Source organism: Nipponia nippon, unplaced genomic scaffold (genome assembly GCF_047370975.1).
Source record: "Nipponia nippon isolate SJK-2023a ecotype South Korea unplaced genomic scaffold, ASM4737097v1 scaffold_6, whole genome shotgun sequence".
Classification (NCBI taxonomy): Eukaryota; Metazoa; Chordata; class Aves; order Pelecaniformes; family Threskiornithidae; genus Nipponia; species Nipponia nippon.
Window position 1 is genome coordinate 47,691,391 of NW_028262380.1, and position 19,399 is coordinate 47,710,789.

Consider the following 19,399-nt stretch of genomic DNA (forward strand, 5'->3'; position numbering starts at 1 on the left):
AAATATGGGCCATATTATCAAATAGCCTCATTGGTTGTGGAAGTCTTTATAATGTAACTTCGAAAGATTGACAGTATGTGCTTAATAAGCTTGCTTCAAAATTTAGTGAAACCAGTGAGAGTCCTTCTGCTGTTTTTCAAGCCCTGTATTAGGAAAACAAGGGAGTATATTATCCAACAATGCAGCCTTGCATTATGGAAGCCAACTGCAGTACCAACTTTAAGATAGCCGTAGAGTAGCAGAGTCCCCTGCACGGCCACAGCCTTAGTTAATAACACCACAGAAACCCAAATTCTTTTGCGTATCTGAATTCAAAGGAAAGCATACGATCCAAAAGGTTACAAACAGCTAAGCATCCCATAATTTGCAATTTCATTGCTGCTTTCCCCTTTCTTCTGTTTAAACTTTTTTACAAAAAATACTAAAATAAAACAGATGCATTTGTAAACGCCTTTGAAAGAGACCTCGGTTTCAGCTAGAGAGCTTCTATTGAAAAAGTAAAAGACTGTAGTTAAATAAAAGAGGCAACAGAGCACACATAAAAGAACTAAATACCTGCAGAAGTTTTTAACTGTTATCTGAGAGTAATATTTAACCAAAGTGTGAATTTAGTAGCTGAATGTGGCATTTAAGTGAAGACCAGTTTTAGTAATAAAAGTGGTTAAGTGCTTAAATCGTACTGGTTTCTTTGAGATAAAAGCTCTTGTATGAACACAATATATAAGCTATTATTCTAGTGCTTTAAGAAATCGGTTATGTTACAGAGTAGCTTAATAGGAGCTTTAATACTTTGAAATTATTAAGAAGGTAAAATATAAACTCCAAGGATTATCTGAGATTTCTGACATGCCATCTTCCATCAGCTTGAAGTGTAATACAGAAACATCAGTTACTTTACATCCATTTGCATGAATTATGTCAATGCACAACCACAGCCGTCACAAATCCCATGTCTTTAGGAGTCACCATTAAAGTTTTGGTAAGCTTGATCAACTGTTGCTGCTGCGTATCTATTAGAGCGAGGGTAGTCTCTCACGGAGTGCTGGGATGCATTGCTGTCCAACAGTGAGATGATGAAAGGGAATCTATGTGTATTCCTCTCTTCATTTCCCATTCCTAAAGCTTTGGTTGGTGATGTCCATCCTGCTCAAAGTGGACGGCTAATAGGTTTTGATTGTTAAATATTGTCCAAGAGTTTCAAAGGAATGTATGCATTTTTGTGACCTCGTCTACTATTTTTGGAGCATTTATCTACACATTTTGAACACTACTTTAATCTGAGGATGTGATCCATTAACCTGAATGTGGCAGACTCCTGGACATTTGCAAACAGGGGAACAACAACTTGATAAATTATTTAAACTTGGACTTCAAATTATGGAATGGAGAACATACTTGTTTTGTATCAAACAATAAAATACAGCTTTCACTAAAAAGAAAATCCCAAAATTTCTCAGTGGAAAAAATAATTTATTGCAATTTCTTTTGCACGTTAACATGAAACATTTATACATACATATTCTGTGCTGATAAGGTATACTAGATATAGACAATTTTTATACACAAATTGCACTACCCTATTTTATAATGCAAATATTCAGAAATTATCAGTCAGATAAGAATGGATATTATTCACATAAAAATGTGCTGTGTGTTGAAGTTATGGAAGGTCTACGCATCTGAAACTTTGTCCACTTTTACTAATTGTATCAGCTGATAAAAGACACTATGCCCCCTTACAAGCTTTACATCCCTTAATTATGTCATGATGCCTAGAATATTATCAGGTCCTCCCAAGGAATAAAATAAGATCATTTCTGAAAATTAGAGAGACCAAACCAAAAGGCAACCATGACAACCATGTCCCGGCAGCATGCCTCTCAATTCTGGGGGCTCCGTCGGAAAAGAATCAAAGCACTACAAGTGGTCTGAAATTGTCCAGCAATCTATTATTAACATGACAACTTAATTTAGTTAATATAAATCAATGAGAAATACATTGCAAGTGAACAGCATTTCAGTAGAAGTACATTGGCACATGCTCCAAATGGCAGTATCAGACAAACAACTGCCCCCTTTCAATACAGAAAACGTTTACATAGTGTCTACAAAGGGAAAATGCAGGATGATCTCAAAAGAGGAACCTTTTTCTAACCAGGAATTTACAGTGCATCAAGTGTTATTCACAAAATGGATGGGAAGCATGGTAATAGCAGAACTAAATCTGATAAACAACATTTATACAATAATTTTCATAATGCTTCTTTAGGTATTATTTTTAAAAATAGTTCTTTTGGTTCACTGTTCTGCCCAACAGCTGAAATACCTATCTTTCCAGAAATGTCAGAGATTCACGTAACCACTATACTTCAGAGATGAAGATGAAGATGTGAAGCATCAATTGAAGTGGTTAGTTGTGGCGTGCATGCTACAAAATTTTATTCAATATTATCTTGGTGGTAGGAAGGGCCACATGACTGACGTGCAAAAATGCATATCAAAAAAAGGAAAGCTTGAAATACATGCTCATAGCAGAGAGATAACAATACCAAACCTTAAGAAAAAAAAATAGCAAGCGAGCCTGGAGAAAAATGGTGAGTATGATTTCAGGAGCAGGGCAAAAGACAATGGTACGGCACATGGGAATGGGAGATAGGACGTGAAATAACATCCATAACTCAACCTTACTGCCTGGCACCCTATTTGGAGTCAGTATTGCACCCTATCCAGCGTCCTCTTCCTCTTCGCTCAGCTCAGAAAGCATCTGGCTTTGTTTCCTTGAGTGCATGCAAGTAGAATTTGAGACGTAAGGGATTTTCTTTGAAGCAACAACATGGTGGGTCAATGCAGTGACAAAACACATTTTACAACTTGCAACCAATATCAGTAAATAATAAAAATAATAAAACAGCATAGGTAATGCACGTATTTCTTTTGTATGTGTTGTATGTGGGAACGTAACAATTCCTACATTCCCTGATGAACTACCAGTTCTGATTGAGATACTTTAACTTGTTCCCATCAGTAATGTGGGGACAGGGCAGAAGAGAAAGATATTTGAAAGTGGGGAACGGCGGAAATTGCAGTCAGACACCTGAGGCGCTCTGCAAGCTTTACTTTTTACAACAAATCTGTTTCTCAAGACAGAAGCTGCAGCTGAACCTCTGTTAAAATAATAATGATGGTAATAACTAATCTTATAACATGCAAACAAGCGGATGCAAAATGAGTAATTGGTCATAGCTGCTTTTGTTCTATGCATATTTCTGATGCAATTCTGGTTTTTGCTGTAATGGTATCATGGAAGAGAGATCTGAAGTGGAAAAAAGTAAAGGAGCAGCACTCCAGACCAACACCGATTCTTGTAAATCAAGTTTTTCTCAGAAGTAACAACTGCTCTTGGCAACTGATATTAGAGATGCCAACTTAGGAACCAAGTCTGAGGTATGCTGAGCTGCTCCAACCCTATCATTTTCTACAGGTCTGGCAGAGGGACAGCTTATTTTAAGCCTTGGTTTCACATCTCTATGCCAGCTCTAAGTATTTCGTCCTCTTTCTTCACCATATATAAATTACTGGGCTTCAGGGTAAAATATTATGCTGATAGATTTGCAAATGCTGAGCTAATCACTTTCTAAGGGATATAATGAAAAGGAGAATATATCACTACTGTGAATTTATCCTAGATTTAAAGATATTGGAGGTAGAAAACTTTACAGTAAAAGAATGATCAGCAGAAATATCTTCAGGACGACTTAAGAAATATTTTCATGTTTACTTCTATAAGCCACTTCTTGCAATATTCTGGAGTGACCTTTCAGGAAATTTACCATATAGTTTCTGAATATATGTTAACATGCTGTATTTATTGTTATGAACAGTCCCCCTGAAACAGCACTGCACATGATAATACATTAGCACGTGTATGTGTTTGAAAGGTTAGAGAGAAAGAGATTCTGAAAAGAAAACCAAAACTACACCCTTGCCTAAAGCAAAGCCATTACTCTAAGGTAATCAAACATAAAAAATGGTTATCCAATTTCCGCTTTTGGATTACAACTATTCTGTACAGCCTATAAAGTGCCAGAAATAACATGAAGAGTACCTTCACAAAAAAAACAGAAACTGCAAACAGTTCAGAAAATCTTAAAGGAGTAAAACTCAGTGCATCTTTTTGTTTATGGACAGATGAAATTGTGCAGGGAGTGAGAAAGAATGAAAAGATCAGAGGATTATATTCTTTCACTTTTCAAAATCACCTCTGACAAAATGATTACCAGTTCCAATCACCACGTGAATGTATCTTTCTAATCTCCTGTTCTCCCAAACTTACTACAGTTTAGAAGAGACACCTGTGATGGGAGAAGTCCTTCTATCTTTAAGAATTACATGTATATCTGAATTTTCAGAATTAACAAGAACTGACAAAAATTAGAGAGACTTTTTGAGTGTGCTTAAACTGTGAGTCTTAAGTGCTCCTGAAAATCAGGCTGACAGTGTTTTTCTGTCAGGTTGATTCCTGCCCCATGTATCCCTCTACAAAGCTTGATTACTAGATAATAGTATCAGCAAGTACCTCTCAGGACTGCTGTGAGGATTAACAAAACCAACTGTTGCACAAGATCTCTAAAAGGAAACTGCAATATTTAAAATTCTAAATTATATGAACCCTATATTCACATTCAACACATGTGAGGCTGAAACAAGGAAAATACCCACCTGACTCAGTACCTCTCTGAAATTTTACATTTAAAATTATTATGTGCCCTGCTACAAATGATAGGACATAATTTATGATGCAGAAAAAAGTGAAAGGTGTTTAATTAAAATGCATTTTAAATACAACTATAGATTTGAAAGAATGGTAGTCATGTGAAATTATAGTTAATCTTGATATAGAATAAAAACAGAAAAGTATTATCAAAAGTGGCACCCAGAATATTATTGCAAGTAATATATATTAAAATACAGACTTCAGCAGAGTTAAAGTACCGCTCTCTCCTAAAGTTTAATACTGAGAGTTAATACTGGAAGTTAACATTAAAAAGTCAGTATTCATATACTTGGGTACCAGTGGTAATAAATCTGGATTAGATCTCCTAAAGAGCCCAAACAGTTTAACAGCCTAAATTTCATTTTCAGAAGCACGTGAGTATTCAGACGCATAATGAATTTACTGTGACTTACAGGAATTATTTCAGCTAACTGATGACTTCCATTATTTTAGTCAAGTGTATTTTTAACATCAAACACATTAGCTTAAAACTCCGTCTTTTTGCATTACTTCAGGACAAAAATCAAGCTATGTAAATAACTTTTACCCTTTCTTTCTCCCTGCTGGCAATGGTGGAATGTACACACCTGCTCAGGTACAGCAAATCAGCTGGCATACTGTCACCTGATTAAGTGTCTAAGCTTGTAGCACACTTATGACTCTAGATCTCATTGGCTTTTAATGAGACTTTGGTTAATATGTGCCCAGACTTCTGAGGCATAAGCTTAAAGACCACTCAGTGCTTGAAGAGCTTTACCCTACATCATTTTGAGAAGAGGATTTAGGCTCATATGTCATTTAGAAGAAATAGTTTTCACCCCGTATATTTCTAAAGCAAGACCTCTATCATGCAACAGTGTCTGAACAAGGAGATCCACCTGGGGTTAACAGACCACCATATACATCAGGTGTGAACCTGCCTCCAGGTAGTTGCTGGACTGTTGCCTAAATATTTGAAGGCACATTTATTCACTCACTGTAAGAAAGCAAATGGTGAATTTTGAAGTGCTGATAACCAGACATGTCAGCTAAACAGAAATGGACATTATATTGCAAAATCTAGTACAGTGGAGAAATTCGTAAGAAGAGGGAAATATAAATATTTAAAAACTTGGCATTCTCTCACGGACTTTTTAAAATACAAAAGTATTCTTTCAGGGACTGCACAAACTGCAAAGACAAATAACCAACGACTTTAATGTGCTGTCAAGATAGTGAATGCATTAATGAAATAGTGTTGTACAAAACTCTTCATTTTTTCTAGGGAACATTTAGTTTTGAAAATGCAAATGGATCTCAGAGGTTTAGATTAAATTTGTCATGTTTATGCCTTGTTTAAAAAAAAAAAATTACACATCGGTTAGTCATACCTCTGTCTCTGTACTCTTTCTGGACAAAAACCAAACCTGCATTGGTTCTTTTTTACCCTTCATAGAAACTGGACCCCTGTACTCCAGGTGGAACTGAGGATCTGAATTTTCTGGTGTCATAAGACACCTGAAATTGAAAGAGAAAACATGTAAATGTATGTATTATGCATACACACCACACACTATATAAAATATTAAACATGCTACAGACATGAGAGCAAATTAACAAATGAGTCAAATCTATCTCTAGATCATTACTGTATTTGCATACCAGTAACAGTATATCATAATGCAGTCTGCCATACGGTTGCGTGAGAACTCATGTACTTAAATAATGTGTTACAGGAGTCCTGTCACTTTCAACTCCAAAGACACTTTGATGTTATGCTGACAAAGTGATTTCTTTTAAGATGTCAACACCAATAAAAACACCGCATCACTTACCTGTAAGTATATTCAGAGACATTGATCTTTCCCTTTTCTCCAGTAGTTTCTGTTCTGCTTGTTAGATTGACGGTATTTCCAAAGAGACAGTAACGTGGCATCCTTTGGCCTATGACACCTGTGACTACCTCACCAGTATGGATTCCTATTGTTATCTTTAGGGAGAAAAAATAAAGTTTGAATATTCAAAATCAACATAACTAATCTGATGTTTTTGACTAAATACAGGCATTATGCCATTTCTATCTACCAGAGTTTATTTTTTCAATGTGCCACTCCTGCTTCTTCAAAGCCTTGCATTTTGTGTTTTGTGTCACTTTTTTTTATTGTAGTGCAGTGTCATGTCTCTGCCTCCCACATGAAAGAACAAACTCCGTATTTTTCCAGCATGCACCATGCCATTCTGCTCTCATATACTGTGAAATTAAAAAAGTGGAAAGAGAGGCATACTCTGCAGGTCTGTGTTTAATGAGTGCCCAGAAGATGCAGAAATGCATGATGTAGGTCAAGAAAAAAAGATGTTTCTCAGAGGAAACATCATGGTATTTTGCATTTAAAAGCTCAAGAGATAGGACAGGGGTTTGGAGAAGCTCATTCTTATAGCACATTACAGTTATTTTACAGCCCCAGATCAAACCTTCTCACTTCTTTGCCCAGTGACAAAGTGAAGTACGCAGATCTATGCCAGGTGTTAGACCCGTAACATTAATGTAAATAGAAATACACATCACAGTCATTATTTATTTTGCTCTCACAGCCTTCTGATGAGAATAGGTCAATGCAGCCTCCCCAGTTCTGTATTAACGCCACAACATCTTCATAAAATTCCACAATAAGTGACCTTCCACTAATATACATTGTTGCCAGTAATCATTGCCATAACTGCCTATGGAACTGTACTTTTCTTTTTAATGCAGTATTTTCTCATGCTGACGTGAGGATCTGAAGCATGATCAAAAATATCAGTGAGGGAATATTATTATTCTGTTCATTGAGACGAAGAAGACCCAACAAAATGTACTTGATGCACAATGGGCATTTGATGATTAGATTGAAATGATCGGAAAACAGACATAAATGATGCGGACCTATTTTAGTCCTTTAAAAGGTTAAGGACAATAATTGGATTTTAAGGTCTGGGAACTGCACATGTCACATCTACATGCGACTCTTCATATTATTTGTAGATATCAGTCTCAAAATCTAACAATAACAAAGCTTGCATGGGCTGGGACTTGAGCATTATCATATTTCAAAGCATTATCATCATATCAAAGAATGGGCTCTTCATTCAAGCCCACACATTTACTAACCTGTACAGGCTCACCATCTACTTGAACTTGGCCTGCTATTTCCATCATATCCAATGCCAGGTGGCAGATAGATCGTGCATGATGAATGCAAGGCTCTGGTAGACCACTCACTGTCATATACTTGTCCCCAACTGTTTCCACCTATCAAGATATGTATTTTTCAATTACTTTATTATCATGGGCTTTAGAGGACTAGAATGGACGTAGTGCTTCCTTCAAGACTGCTTGTCCTTTCAAACAGTTTCCCTTCACTTTCATTCAAATCACCCTAATTCCTGTCATCTCTGCTTGTTATTGAAAAGAAATTATTGTATGCCCACAATGTAACAAATTAAAATAACACTGTGATTGTGTGAACTTGAGCCTCTCTTTTGAGGTCTTCTGAATTCCTGTAGAAACTGAGCACTATGTTTATTTTGACTCACACCCTTGATTCACTTGGTACAGGGCATAAAATTGATTTCTAGTAAAAGCTAGGAATGAATATTATACATATAAACACACAAGCATACACATGTACATATATATGGGAGATACAGATCTCTCTCTCTCTCTACCTATCTACCTGCTACTAGCCACATCTGCAACTACACCTCATTCCTAATGAAGGAATGAAATTCACATTGAATAACTGAATAATAAGTTATACTTTACAACCAGGAGACCCAGGTATATGACTGAAAAACTTAAAGCACAGGGTCAGCAAAACCACAAACTCCTTGTGTAAGTGTTCATATCTGCTAAACGTGGAAGTAGATTTACATATCCACCTAATGGGTGACTGTGCAGAAATCCTGCTGAGAACTAAGCCCTTTATGTTCCTTCACACATTTAGAGATAAACGACATACTCTTCTTTAGTTATGCAGTATCAGGTAACACAGCTCAAAGACTGAGAACGTAACTATTTTTTTAAAAAAGCCTAAAATCCAAAGGATGGAAAAGAGTGACATTATTGAAAAGTCATAGATTAAATACTTTGAAAACCTGCTTACCTTATAAACAAATGGATTCCTTCGTGAATCAGTCAGAATATCAAATCTCGTGTAAAGATCATTTAAAAGATTAACAATCTTCATGGCTCCCTCTCCAGAGGCATGTTTACTACAGAAGGTATTGAATCCAACAATGCCACTGAAAAGAATGGTCACATTGTCGTACCGCTTAGCTGGAACAGGACGCTTGTGTCTCAGCTCATTTGCCACTGATGGTGGTAGAACAGAGTACAGTAATCTAAACGTGTAAGAAAAGAAAGGCATAAGCAAAACAGAAAGCATATGGAGAAAGGTCTTTACATCAGCACTCTTCAAATATTAACTTAGTACCTCCCATAGGGTTTATAACATACTCGCATCATCAAAGAGCAATATAAAAGATGTTTACTGAAGAATATGTTATTTGGGAAACAGGAACTGATCTACATCAACATACCTAAAGCCATGACACTTCAAATACACATCAATACATCTAAACTACCAACAAAATGAGGCATATATTACTAATTCTTCTAACATGATCTGTTAATAGTGTCTTGGATCATTTTTGCTTATTGCTTAAGCATTTCTGCCATATCCTCAGCTCATATAATCTGATTTTGCTCACAGAACCATAAAAACTGCAAAACAGGCCATGAAGAGATCAAACAGTTTTCCACCTTTGATCAATTCATGCATTGCTAAATGCTTCCTCTTCTGCTGAGAATGCTGCTTTTAGGGTTTATTGCATGGTTTTTTTTTTTAATTAATAGTCCATATGACATATTAATGCTTGTTCATACTACATATTAGGCAAATAAAATCCAAATCACACACAGACCTTCACCCTACTCTCATGTGTATTCCTTCAACTTTCTAACTGCCATCTTAAGGTATATTTCCCTCCTTACACAGCTAGTGGGCAAGCTGAAGATCTCTGACTGTTTCACAAATCTTGAGCATCATTTTGCTCACAGCCTCCTGCACAAACCCTCATTAGCTGCAGTTTTGGCAAGTTCACTACTGCATAAATTATAATTAGTGAATACTTTTGGCACATAATATAGTAACTGCCACTGTCTGTTCCAGTCGCTGCCAAGAAGGCTAGAATTCCTCAAGATAAAATGACTTTATAAAGCAAGTCAACAGGAATGAACAGAAAAAGTATTTTTTAGGCTTCTTTTCTCTCTGACTCTTCCATCCATCCCTTTCAAGTCTTTTTACAATAATTTCTATTACTCTGCTACAGAAAAAAATATCTGCCAATAGAATTCATAGCTCAACAAATGTTAATGCTACTACTAAACAAGTATAATCCACGAGACATTCTTCTAATACAGAGATGAGAACTATGTTTTATAAATGAAGAGTCAATCATCAGTCCCACAATGCTTGTCACATAAACTTTTGTTTAATTTACCTGCCAGTAGTCCTTGAGCTGAGCTGCCATAGACTAATGCTATGAATTTGATTTTATAGTTACATGTAGAAATCCAAATCCATTTCTACAGGCAACTATAAAATCAAATTCATAGCATTAGCCTATTGCAAAACTTTACCTTTACATAGACTGTTTTCAAGGCTTATAAGGTATGTTTTTCTGTTCTATTAACCTGTGAGCACAGCAGTCCAGAAAGACAAAGCGGTCTACACCTGGTTTACAGAACTCTGTCAAACAGTAGCATTTGGGCATTCATCAAATTCATCTTGGCTACAGGGACTGCATATAAGAAAGTTTGCAAAACTACTGTTTTAGGTAATTCACAAAGCAAAAAGGATTGTCAGTTCACTTCTCATAACTTCCCTTATCAGGAACGGAGCCATCAAAACACCTGTGCATGTAACAGCCTAGACTGCAGATGACATTTGACAATCTAAATAAAGAAATACCTTGTGAGGCATTAAAGTAAAATGTTCCTTCTTGCCTCTAAAATTATCAGCCCTGAATATCTCTTATATTCCTTCCAAGATTCTGTTATTTTTTGAAGAAGATAGCTATAAATAATATATTGCTGTGACTGTTTCAGCTCAAAATCAGGATTTGGTTCTTACGTGTCTGTCTTCTTCTTTTCATCTTCCAGTGCACGCAGTGTGTGCTGCAGTCTGTCAGTGAGGATCTCAAGCTCTTGAGTCAGTTTATATTCCTCTCTGAACTGCTCTCCCAAAAGAACCAGATCACGGGTAGCATCATGCAATGGAATATCACTCAGATATAAACCTCTTCTGGTTAAATCATCTAAGTTCATCACACTGCAATGTGGAGAAATATATAATAATATGGGTATGATTAAACTTGCCAAAGGAGCATTTAAAACTCAAATAAATAGCAGAGGCTGCTGAATGCAGAAGAAAAATTATGCTTCTGAATGTGTGATGACCTGTACAACATACCCCTTCTACGAAATACCTTATTTGTGTTCATTCATGTTAACACAGGGGTCTTGATTTTTGCATTTAAATACAGAATTCTCATTGACGAAGTCCATGAACATATCAAATGGACATACTTCAGTGCACAAATAAAAGCGAGATTATGCTGTCGTAGCCTCTTCCCTTTGTGTCTTCATCCACTCTCTTCCTTTTACATGAGATTAACGTATCATAACTGTAATCTGATGTGTTCGCTCAACATGCTCTTAGCTAAAGAAGCTCTCCATTCAATCCCCCATTCCAACCACTTCTTTATAATCATCGCTGCTCTATTACCTTAAAACTACTGCAAAAATATATGAATCCACATAGGAAACCAAATCATTGTGACATTTCTTAGCACTCTCAGAGTAAGATACAAAGGACAAAACTTGCCAAAAATCATGGAATCATGAGGAATTCCCATTTGTAAAAACTGGGCCAGAGCATCCCAATGTTTATATTGAATTATCTAATAATCAGTCAAGTTCTGATGTTTAAATGCTCCTCCCTCTTTTAGTATAAACACATAAAAATCAATGAAATTAATATTTAACCAATTAATCTCTGTAGTGTTCTTAAAATTAGTAATTGTAAAACGAAAATCAATATTATAGAACTCTTAAGGTTTAAAGTACCTTGGTGAACAAAGAAAGAGAATACTGTCTGCTTCAGGCAAGTAGATCATTTGCCCTTTCAGGCGTAAGCAGCTGATTTCTGTGCCAGTCAGTTCATCTTCACACTCCAGCTTTTCCACATCCAACAGCCCCTCCTGGTCATGAAAAGTCACAATTACATAAGGGCAATGGTACGTGTTATGCACCAGGCCACATATGTAAGTGCCTTCACTGTGAAGGCAGTCAGAATGTTTGGAACAGAGTTACAGCAAACTTTAAAACCCAATTAATTTCTTATTTGAACACCATACACTATCCCTATTTTAAATTTGTGATTTGCTGCCTCAAAGATATAAAGTATGGTATCTTTCTTTATGTTCATGTTCATAACTTCTTGTTTTCTTCTGCGTTATTTCTTAACAATAGTTTGACAAAAGTATTGCCTATTCTATGAAGTTCTATCTGTGCCTGGGAGCATCTCCAAGAAATCTTGTTGGTTTCTCTCAGGTACAGTTTTCTATAAATAAACAGACTCCTTGACATAGTAGATGATACTCTACATGCTGCCTTCATTCATATCACCCACCTCCTCTCCTGCTCTCTCTAGAGAAAAAGACACAGAACTGTATGAACGTATGGGCCCAAGCAAGAACACATTTCATATTTGTCTCCCATATTCTTATGAAGCAAAAGTAAATGTAATTGCCTCTCTACATTTACTTTGGTACAATGCCATATAATGGGTTGGCCCCTTGCAAAGAAAGCATCAGACAGTATATGTACTTCACCATTCCTATAAAGCGTTCTGCTTAACAGCTACACATGAATTCACACCTGTGACTTTTTCTTGGCTCAAGACTCAAAAGGGACTGAACATACTCCTGTGCAAAGAATTTTCTCTGAAGACTTTGGAGCTTTCAGCACTTCTTCTTGTCTCTCCAAAGCATACTTACTTAAAGAAAAGCCAGGTGAATATTCTGTAGTTACCTTGGTCCTCAGTACAAAGACTGTATTGATATGTGAGAGGATCCCATGGAAACTAATATCAATATGAGGTCGGACCAAGGAGAAAACTGACAACAGACTGCAATTTCCTGGCTGCAGCTAGAATAAAAAAATAATAAAAAAAAGATTGTTATGTTTTATAATAAAAATATACATGGACTAATTCTATTCGATTTGCTTAGATAACAATACTGAATGGAAGAGAATATATACTTCATGCATTTCTCCACTAAAACACAGGGTTTTTAAATTAAGGATTTTACATCAGAAGTATATTCACTTCAAAGTGCAATTCTAGTCTGCCAGATGACTTTGTAAAATTGTGTTAGACTATCACATTCGTTATCTGTCAAACTGTTCCCACTCTACAGTAAAAAAAGCTTTCCAATGTTTTCCTCCTAAGTGACCTCCTTCAAACTGCCTTTTCAATAAGCTATGTTCTCTAAAGTATCAGCTCTAACAGGATTCTGATAGCCATCCTCAGTAGGCTGAATAGTTAGTTATAGCTGTTCAGTGAATGTCCTTGGGAAAAATCTGGCAGAGCTACTTACATAGCTCTTCTTTCATATCTTTCTGCAAAATTCAGAGAGAAATCACCAAAAACAAATTGCAGGAGAAAGCAAATAACATAAAATTGCATTTTAAAAGTATGCCAATGATTCAGAAACAACATGGTATGTGCAACATTAGCCTACATAACTGCAAAGATCATTTGATGATTCCATCATCTTACCTTTTGCTTCTCTCATATTACTGCTTTTACCTGTTGCTTATTTTTAGAAACAGTGTCAGCTCTTTCAGGCAAGAACTGAGGTATCCTATTCATATACAGAATACGTAAGATTAAATGGACCTCTGAGTACTCTTTTACTGTAAATAATCAGAGGAAATTGCAGCAGCTGCATTCAGTTCAGAACACACATACATATCTCTCTCAAACATAGTTTGGTTCATCTTAGTTAATACTGATGCTTTTGATGCACAAGCCAAGAAAGTATACCACAATTTCTGTTATTCTGCTCTTCAGTTATTGTGCATCTCCCAGCTTAAGTATTTGAAGGCATTACTGTCAAGTAACATATATACAGACTATATACCTGCTGCTACACTATACAGTAGTATGGGCAAGACCATTTCCTGAACTCCAGGCCAAGTTGCACTGACTGTCTCACATCCACTTTAAAGAGTTATCTGCCATTTTAATAGCAAATGTATCTTGGAGTGAGCTACAAGAAAGAATCGGGTATCAAGCTAACACCTGAATTGTAGGGTGATGAGGTTTTCTCTGCTCAAGCTTATTCTCTTACTGCACATGGACATGATCATAAGGAACAGAGTTGTTGTAGAATTAGGGCTATTTTCACAGTCCTTTTTCAAACAAGAGGAGCACAATGTAGTAAATACTATACAGTTACACAGGAATGCCATTTAGACAGAGAATCCTAAATCTATCGTATTATTTTTCAAATAAACCTGTAAAGCATCTAGCATTAGGAATCTCTATGATTATTCATGCATGAGAATCATCTAACCTGTGGAAGGACTCTGTAGATAGCATTGCCACACTGCGTGACCACCAGATCTCTGTCAAATATTATGTGGAAAGGAAAGGCCTTGCAGAAAGTATAGGGACTGATGCGAGACTCTTGGGTACCATTTTCTTCAAATCTGTCAAGGTCTTCATAGTAGTCCTCTTCTTTAGACTCTTTCTCTTCAATTAAAAACTGAATGTGGTCACATTCCTCATTTCTTTGTTGAATAACCTAGAAAAATGAAAGAAAAAATGAAAAACTGAAAACTTTGCTACTCATTAATAACTGGAATGCTACTATGAAGACAGAAGTACATTTAGAGCAGAAAGATGAATTCAAGAATGATTTTTGTATCTTGAAAAATATTATATTCTAATAAGTATTTCTGATTTTAGAGCCTTTATAATTCCAGGTGAATAACTATGCCCTTGCTTAGCCACAGTTGCCCTTTGCACGAACAACATACTGAGGATCACTCAAATACAATTTATAAAGTCTGAGTGAAATGCACATCCTGAAATCAGGGGTCAAGGCTCAAGTTATGCTTGCTTTTACTGGTACTTGCCAGAAAACAGGACTCTCCCCTCCCCTTGAATGAACATGTGGCAAATTTGAATTACACAGCCCACTTGAATCCTTATTTTGATGAAAGCTTTTTGCGAGGTCTGTAACACAACAGCAAACAGTGCTGACCAGAGGATGAGCATGTCACAGTCAGCCAGAAAGGCAGATGGAGCAGATGTTTGAATATACAGTCCTTACACATTCAAGCAGTGATGACTGCAAGATCAGGACCAACAGATAAGACTAAAAGCAATGACAATCTTCTCCAAGCTGCATTCCATATTAAATGAAATCACAGCAAAACCAGAGTCATCTGCATCAGTCAAGTCTCAAATAAGTGTCTTGAATATAGCATTTCAAACTTCAGTAAAGTTACTCAAAGTTAGTAAAAAATATGAAATTAATAGGGATTATTTTGTTTGCAGTGAGAGTCATGTATTGCAGTATAATTAAAGCTAATAACTAATAGAATAACATAACTTACCTTGAGAGGCCAAATTCATCTCTTCTCAAGCCTAATTAGATTTAATGACTGGAAGAGAACAATTCTATTTACACAGCATTGTTTAGCAGCAACTTTCTGGAACATGCTGCACCTGATTCTACTTTCATGTAAAGTCTAATCCTAAAGCCACTGAAGCAAAAAAAGACTTCTTAAAATCTCTAATGCACCCTGATTCTGCCCTTTACACATAGTATAACCACAGAGATTAACAGTTACAATATGAAAACAGAATGGATATGCACAAACACTGCACTTGATCCCTAAGATGTTTAGTTTACTAAATACTTCTCTACAACTGTCATCCATGCTACTTGACTGGTTGGGGAGTGCTGATTCCTTTATTTGTACCTACACAAATGGAAGAGTGTAAAACAGCAGAACAATATTTTATTGCTTAATGATGCTTAGTTTAAGAAGGGAGTGTTCCTTGATCTCCTATTTGACCATTCATTTAAAGGAAAGAGAGGCTTTTCTGGCGGACAGTTCAGAGCAGGAGCCTGATTTAGGTGCTCTATACTATGATGTGCTGCATTAGTCTTCTCTTTCTATTGCATACATAAGTAACTGAGAGAAAGATCAGCCTACTAAATTTACCAGCTAATGCAGGTACTTAAAGTTGGATGTATGAACAAGTTCAAATGTTAATGATGATAAAATCTAATTTCCTTAAGAAACTCTGCTGGTAATCCATATGGCAGCGTGTGGCAGAGAAGTGGGAAATTACAAGGTAATAATAGGTAAGCCTCAGAAAGAATATGTGGTGGTCATTTGAGGAAAACAACTTCTGTGAGTTCGTCTAGGAAAATGGAACATAGTAGATGGAGAGCTAGTTTTCCTCTGAATTCAGGGTTTAAAGGTTCTCCATGTCTTCCTCTTTTTTTAAATCATTATCTCTGAAATTGTAAGAGACTATGGCCATACTGAGGATTGATAGAATGCAGTTAGTGTCTTAGTTCTTACTTTCTATCACTCATACACACTCCCACAGGTTTTATTTTATTCTTACTATTTTTGCGGCCAGGGACAGCTGAGATTATACACAATAACCTTTTTCAAATTGTGTAGAATTATCACTAGAAATGATCTATGCTTCCAGGTCATTTCCAGTCTTGGATCTTACTTCAAAGAGTTGCTCTTGCCACAACTGGAAAAAAAAATGCGTACTTTGGATGAAAAGCTTCTTCATTCAGCAAAGCAGTCCTAAAATTGATTTTTAAAGATCTAATAATTTTTAAGGAAATGTTCATATTAACAGCACTTCACTTTCCAGAGATATTATCACCTAATGGCCATCTTAGACACTGCACACTAGTATTCTGTTATCAACCTGCACCTGTAACTTATAGGTTTTTTCCTGCTACCATGCAGCACCTAATGGATTTTTCTTAACCTCCTGTTTTCTTCCATTTATTAGAAATGAATGATGAATCAATAAAAAAACCTCAAGTGTTGGTTAAAAAAAACCCCACCTATAAAAACAGAAGTGCTACATGCTTCAAGATGTCTAGCTAAGACACGACCCTCCACAGATCCTACAAGCTTACGCAGCGATGAAGTCGGTCATCACACACGATGTGCTATTTTGGTAACCTTTATAGATTAGAACTGTGTCAGTAACAGTGCAAAGCTGCAAATTTCCCAGGCATCTTCAAGTTCATTTGCAACACTATTTTTGACCAGACTCGAGGGCATCTAGAAATGCTGGCTGTACCAGTGCCTCACATTAGTGCAGCAAATGAACAACAGGCCAAACACATGGAAATGCGTCAGATCTACAAGACAGCCACAGTGCCAGCTGCACACTCCTTTTAAGCCTGATATGCTGTGGACATGGCTGGTTTACTGAATTTGATTCTGGTCATCCATGCCCAGAGCCTTATTAACAGAAGCTACAATCATACCCCTCCCCAGGCTAAGAAAGCTACTGATTCATCCTTAAATAACTTCTCATTGGATATGTAATTTCATGATGTCTTTTCTGCTCACATCATTTATGCACTATCTAATCTTCCTATCTCATGATTTCATCCACCTTGTGAGCAAATTTAAAATGAGCACTTCTGGCCATTAACATAAGATGTTAAATTCTGTCCCTTCACACTTGTACCTCCAGATCCAATCTAACTGTCCAGATACTTACCTGGCATAAAGACCTGCCCTAGATACTCTTCAGTAAGCTTAACTAGAATAGAACTTATCTCTTGTTTCATTTTGCAAGCGAAGTTTGCAAGCCACAGAATTTCACTATCATTTAAATATTGTTGAAGAAGCCTCTGTTAAATGCTTGACAAATAAAAGTTCAGTGACAGAAGCAACAAAGCCAGGAATCAAGTCTAATTCTTCCTCCCCCTGCGGTCTTAGCTGGTGAAGTGACATCAGTTCACCACGTCTAAGAGCTCAATCACCATAGTAACTGCAGCTAAAAACTGAAGGGAAAAATCACTCTCTTGGTTTCAAAGAGAATATATAACATCTAACTGCTAACCCGCCTGTGCTTTCCAGAAGATGTATTTTCAGAGTTTGTCCTTGCTTAGCCAAGTGAAAAGTCACACCAATATTTCAGGGAAGGACAATTCAGAGAATAGTTATTCTAAAATGACTTTGTGGTTTAATGTATTTGGTGAGCTTCACAGAAGATAATAAATCAAGCAGTATCACTGCAATACAGCATGTATAACGAACACATGCTATCTATCTGTTAAACTTTCACTGATGTATCTACAAGACAAGACTCAATTCTATACATATGAGCATGGCCCCACGACACACTCGTATCTCAGCATGGGGGAGGCACAGAATGCCCTTGGACAGGGATCTTTTTCCATCAGATTGTGAAGATTAACACAAAGTCAGGTTTTTGACATTTAAAGGTCAATACAGGATGAAATTCTTGATCTCTTCTGATCAAAACCAACTATGCAATGCTTCTTGACAAATTTCACTGCAGCTGTTTCAGGGTAATCCTGAGGCAAAGCAGTTCACTGTGAAAATGGTACCACTCTTAGCTTTGCACACCCAAATTTAAAACTGTGGAGGTGTCTCCACCTGGCAGCTGGTTTCAAGGCAGAGACTCTCCCTGCACTGAACCTCTGAGCCTGGAGCTAGTGAAGTTTCCTGCTGTCCTTGTATCAGAATTAGAGGCTGATTATGCTCCACGATTGACTTATCTTCATACACAGCTAGCATTTTAATGTATGGATCAGTACTGCTTGTCCTCCATAACAACTACCTAAGTGGTTTTTAGGTTAGCTCTCCAGCTGGTTACATTCTGGCTTTGTTTTTTTATATTGCCATTAGTAATGAGACAGTCAGAAATTACTGTCTTGTCAAGGATTTCCCCTTGCCTTTTCTCACTTGATATTGTAAACCATTGAAAAGAAAGATTTTGATATTCTGCTCTCAGATAATAACAGAACTGCGTAAGTCTGTTTTCCTAACAGATTTTTGTGCTTTGTAGGATTGCACAACATTCTTCGTTGAGCCATACCATTTGTAGCCTTGAGGGAATCTGTCCTGACTTCACCTTCACAGGTCACCCTCATTTATACACAAACAACCTCTGACAAGTGAAGCAAGAGAAGTCATAGCCAGAAGGCTGCTAACAGAGATCCCAGGCCAAAGCTGGTGACCAGCACCATGACGATTTTCAGTTCTCATACTGAGACTGGCAGAACTTAAATATTCTTAATGTGTTCTCAAAGTCAGCAACAATTCTTGGGACAATACCTGCTGCAAAAATTATATAGTCTTTGCTCTATTTAGCTAAAAATGGATTGCCATATCAGGAAAGATAAGGCAAATTGGATTGGAACTAATTAATCAATTAATGTCAACTTAGGCTTTCCTGAACTATCCAACTGGAATTGTGAATCCAAGTTAAAAAAAAAAAAAAA

At 36.6% G+C, this 19,399-nt stretch overlaps 1 protein-coding gene across 1 annotated transcript in view; it reads right to left on the reverse strand.

Annotated features, from left to right (window-relative positions):
• Positions 1–766: 766 nt before the first annotated feature.
• GUCY1B1 (guanylate cyclase 1 soluble subunit beta 1) overlaps positions 767–19,399 on the reverse strand; it is a 46,389-nt gene continuing 27,756 nt past the window's right edge. The window contains exons 6-14 of the mRNA XM_087737231.1: positions 14,438–14,668; positions 12,888–13,004; positions 11,922–12,055; positions 10,927–11,124; positions 8,896–9,133; positions 7,902–8,042; positions 6,589–6,743; positions 6,145–6,271; positions 767–2,777 (exon numbers count right to left, since the gene is read on the reverse strand). Of these exons, the coding sequence (XP_087593357.1) occupies positions 2,754–2,777; positions 6,145–6,271; positions 6,589–6,743; positions 7,902–8,042; positions 8,896–9,133; positions 10,927–11,124; positions 11,922–12,055; positions 12,888–13,004; positions 14,438–14,668 (1,365 nt within the window). The 3' untranslated portion in view covers positions 767–2,753. The remainder of the gene's footprint in view (positions 2,778–6,144; positions 6,272–6,588; positions 6,744–7,901; positions 8,043–8,895; positions 9,134–10,926; positions 11,125–11,921; positions 12,056–12,887; positions 13,005–14,437; positions 14,669–19,399) is intronic.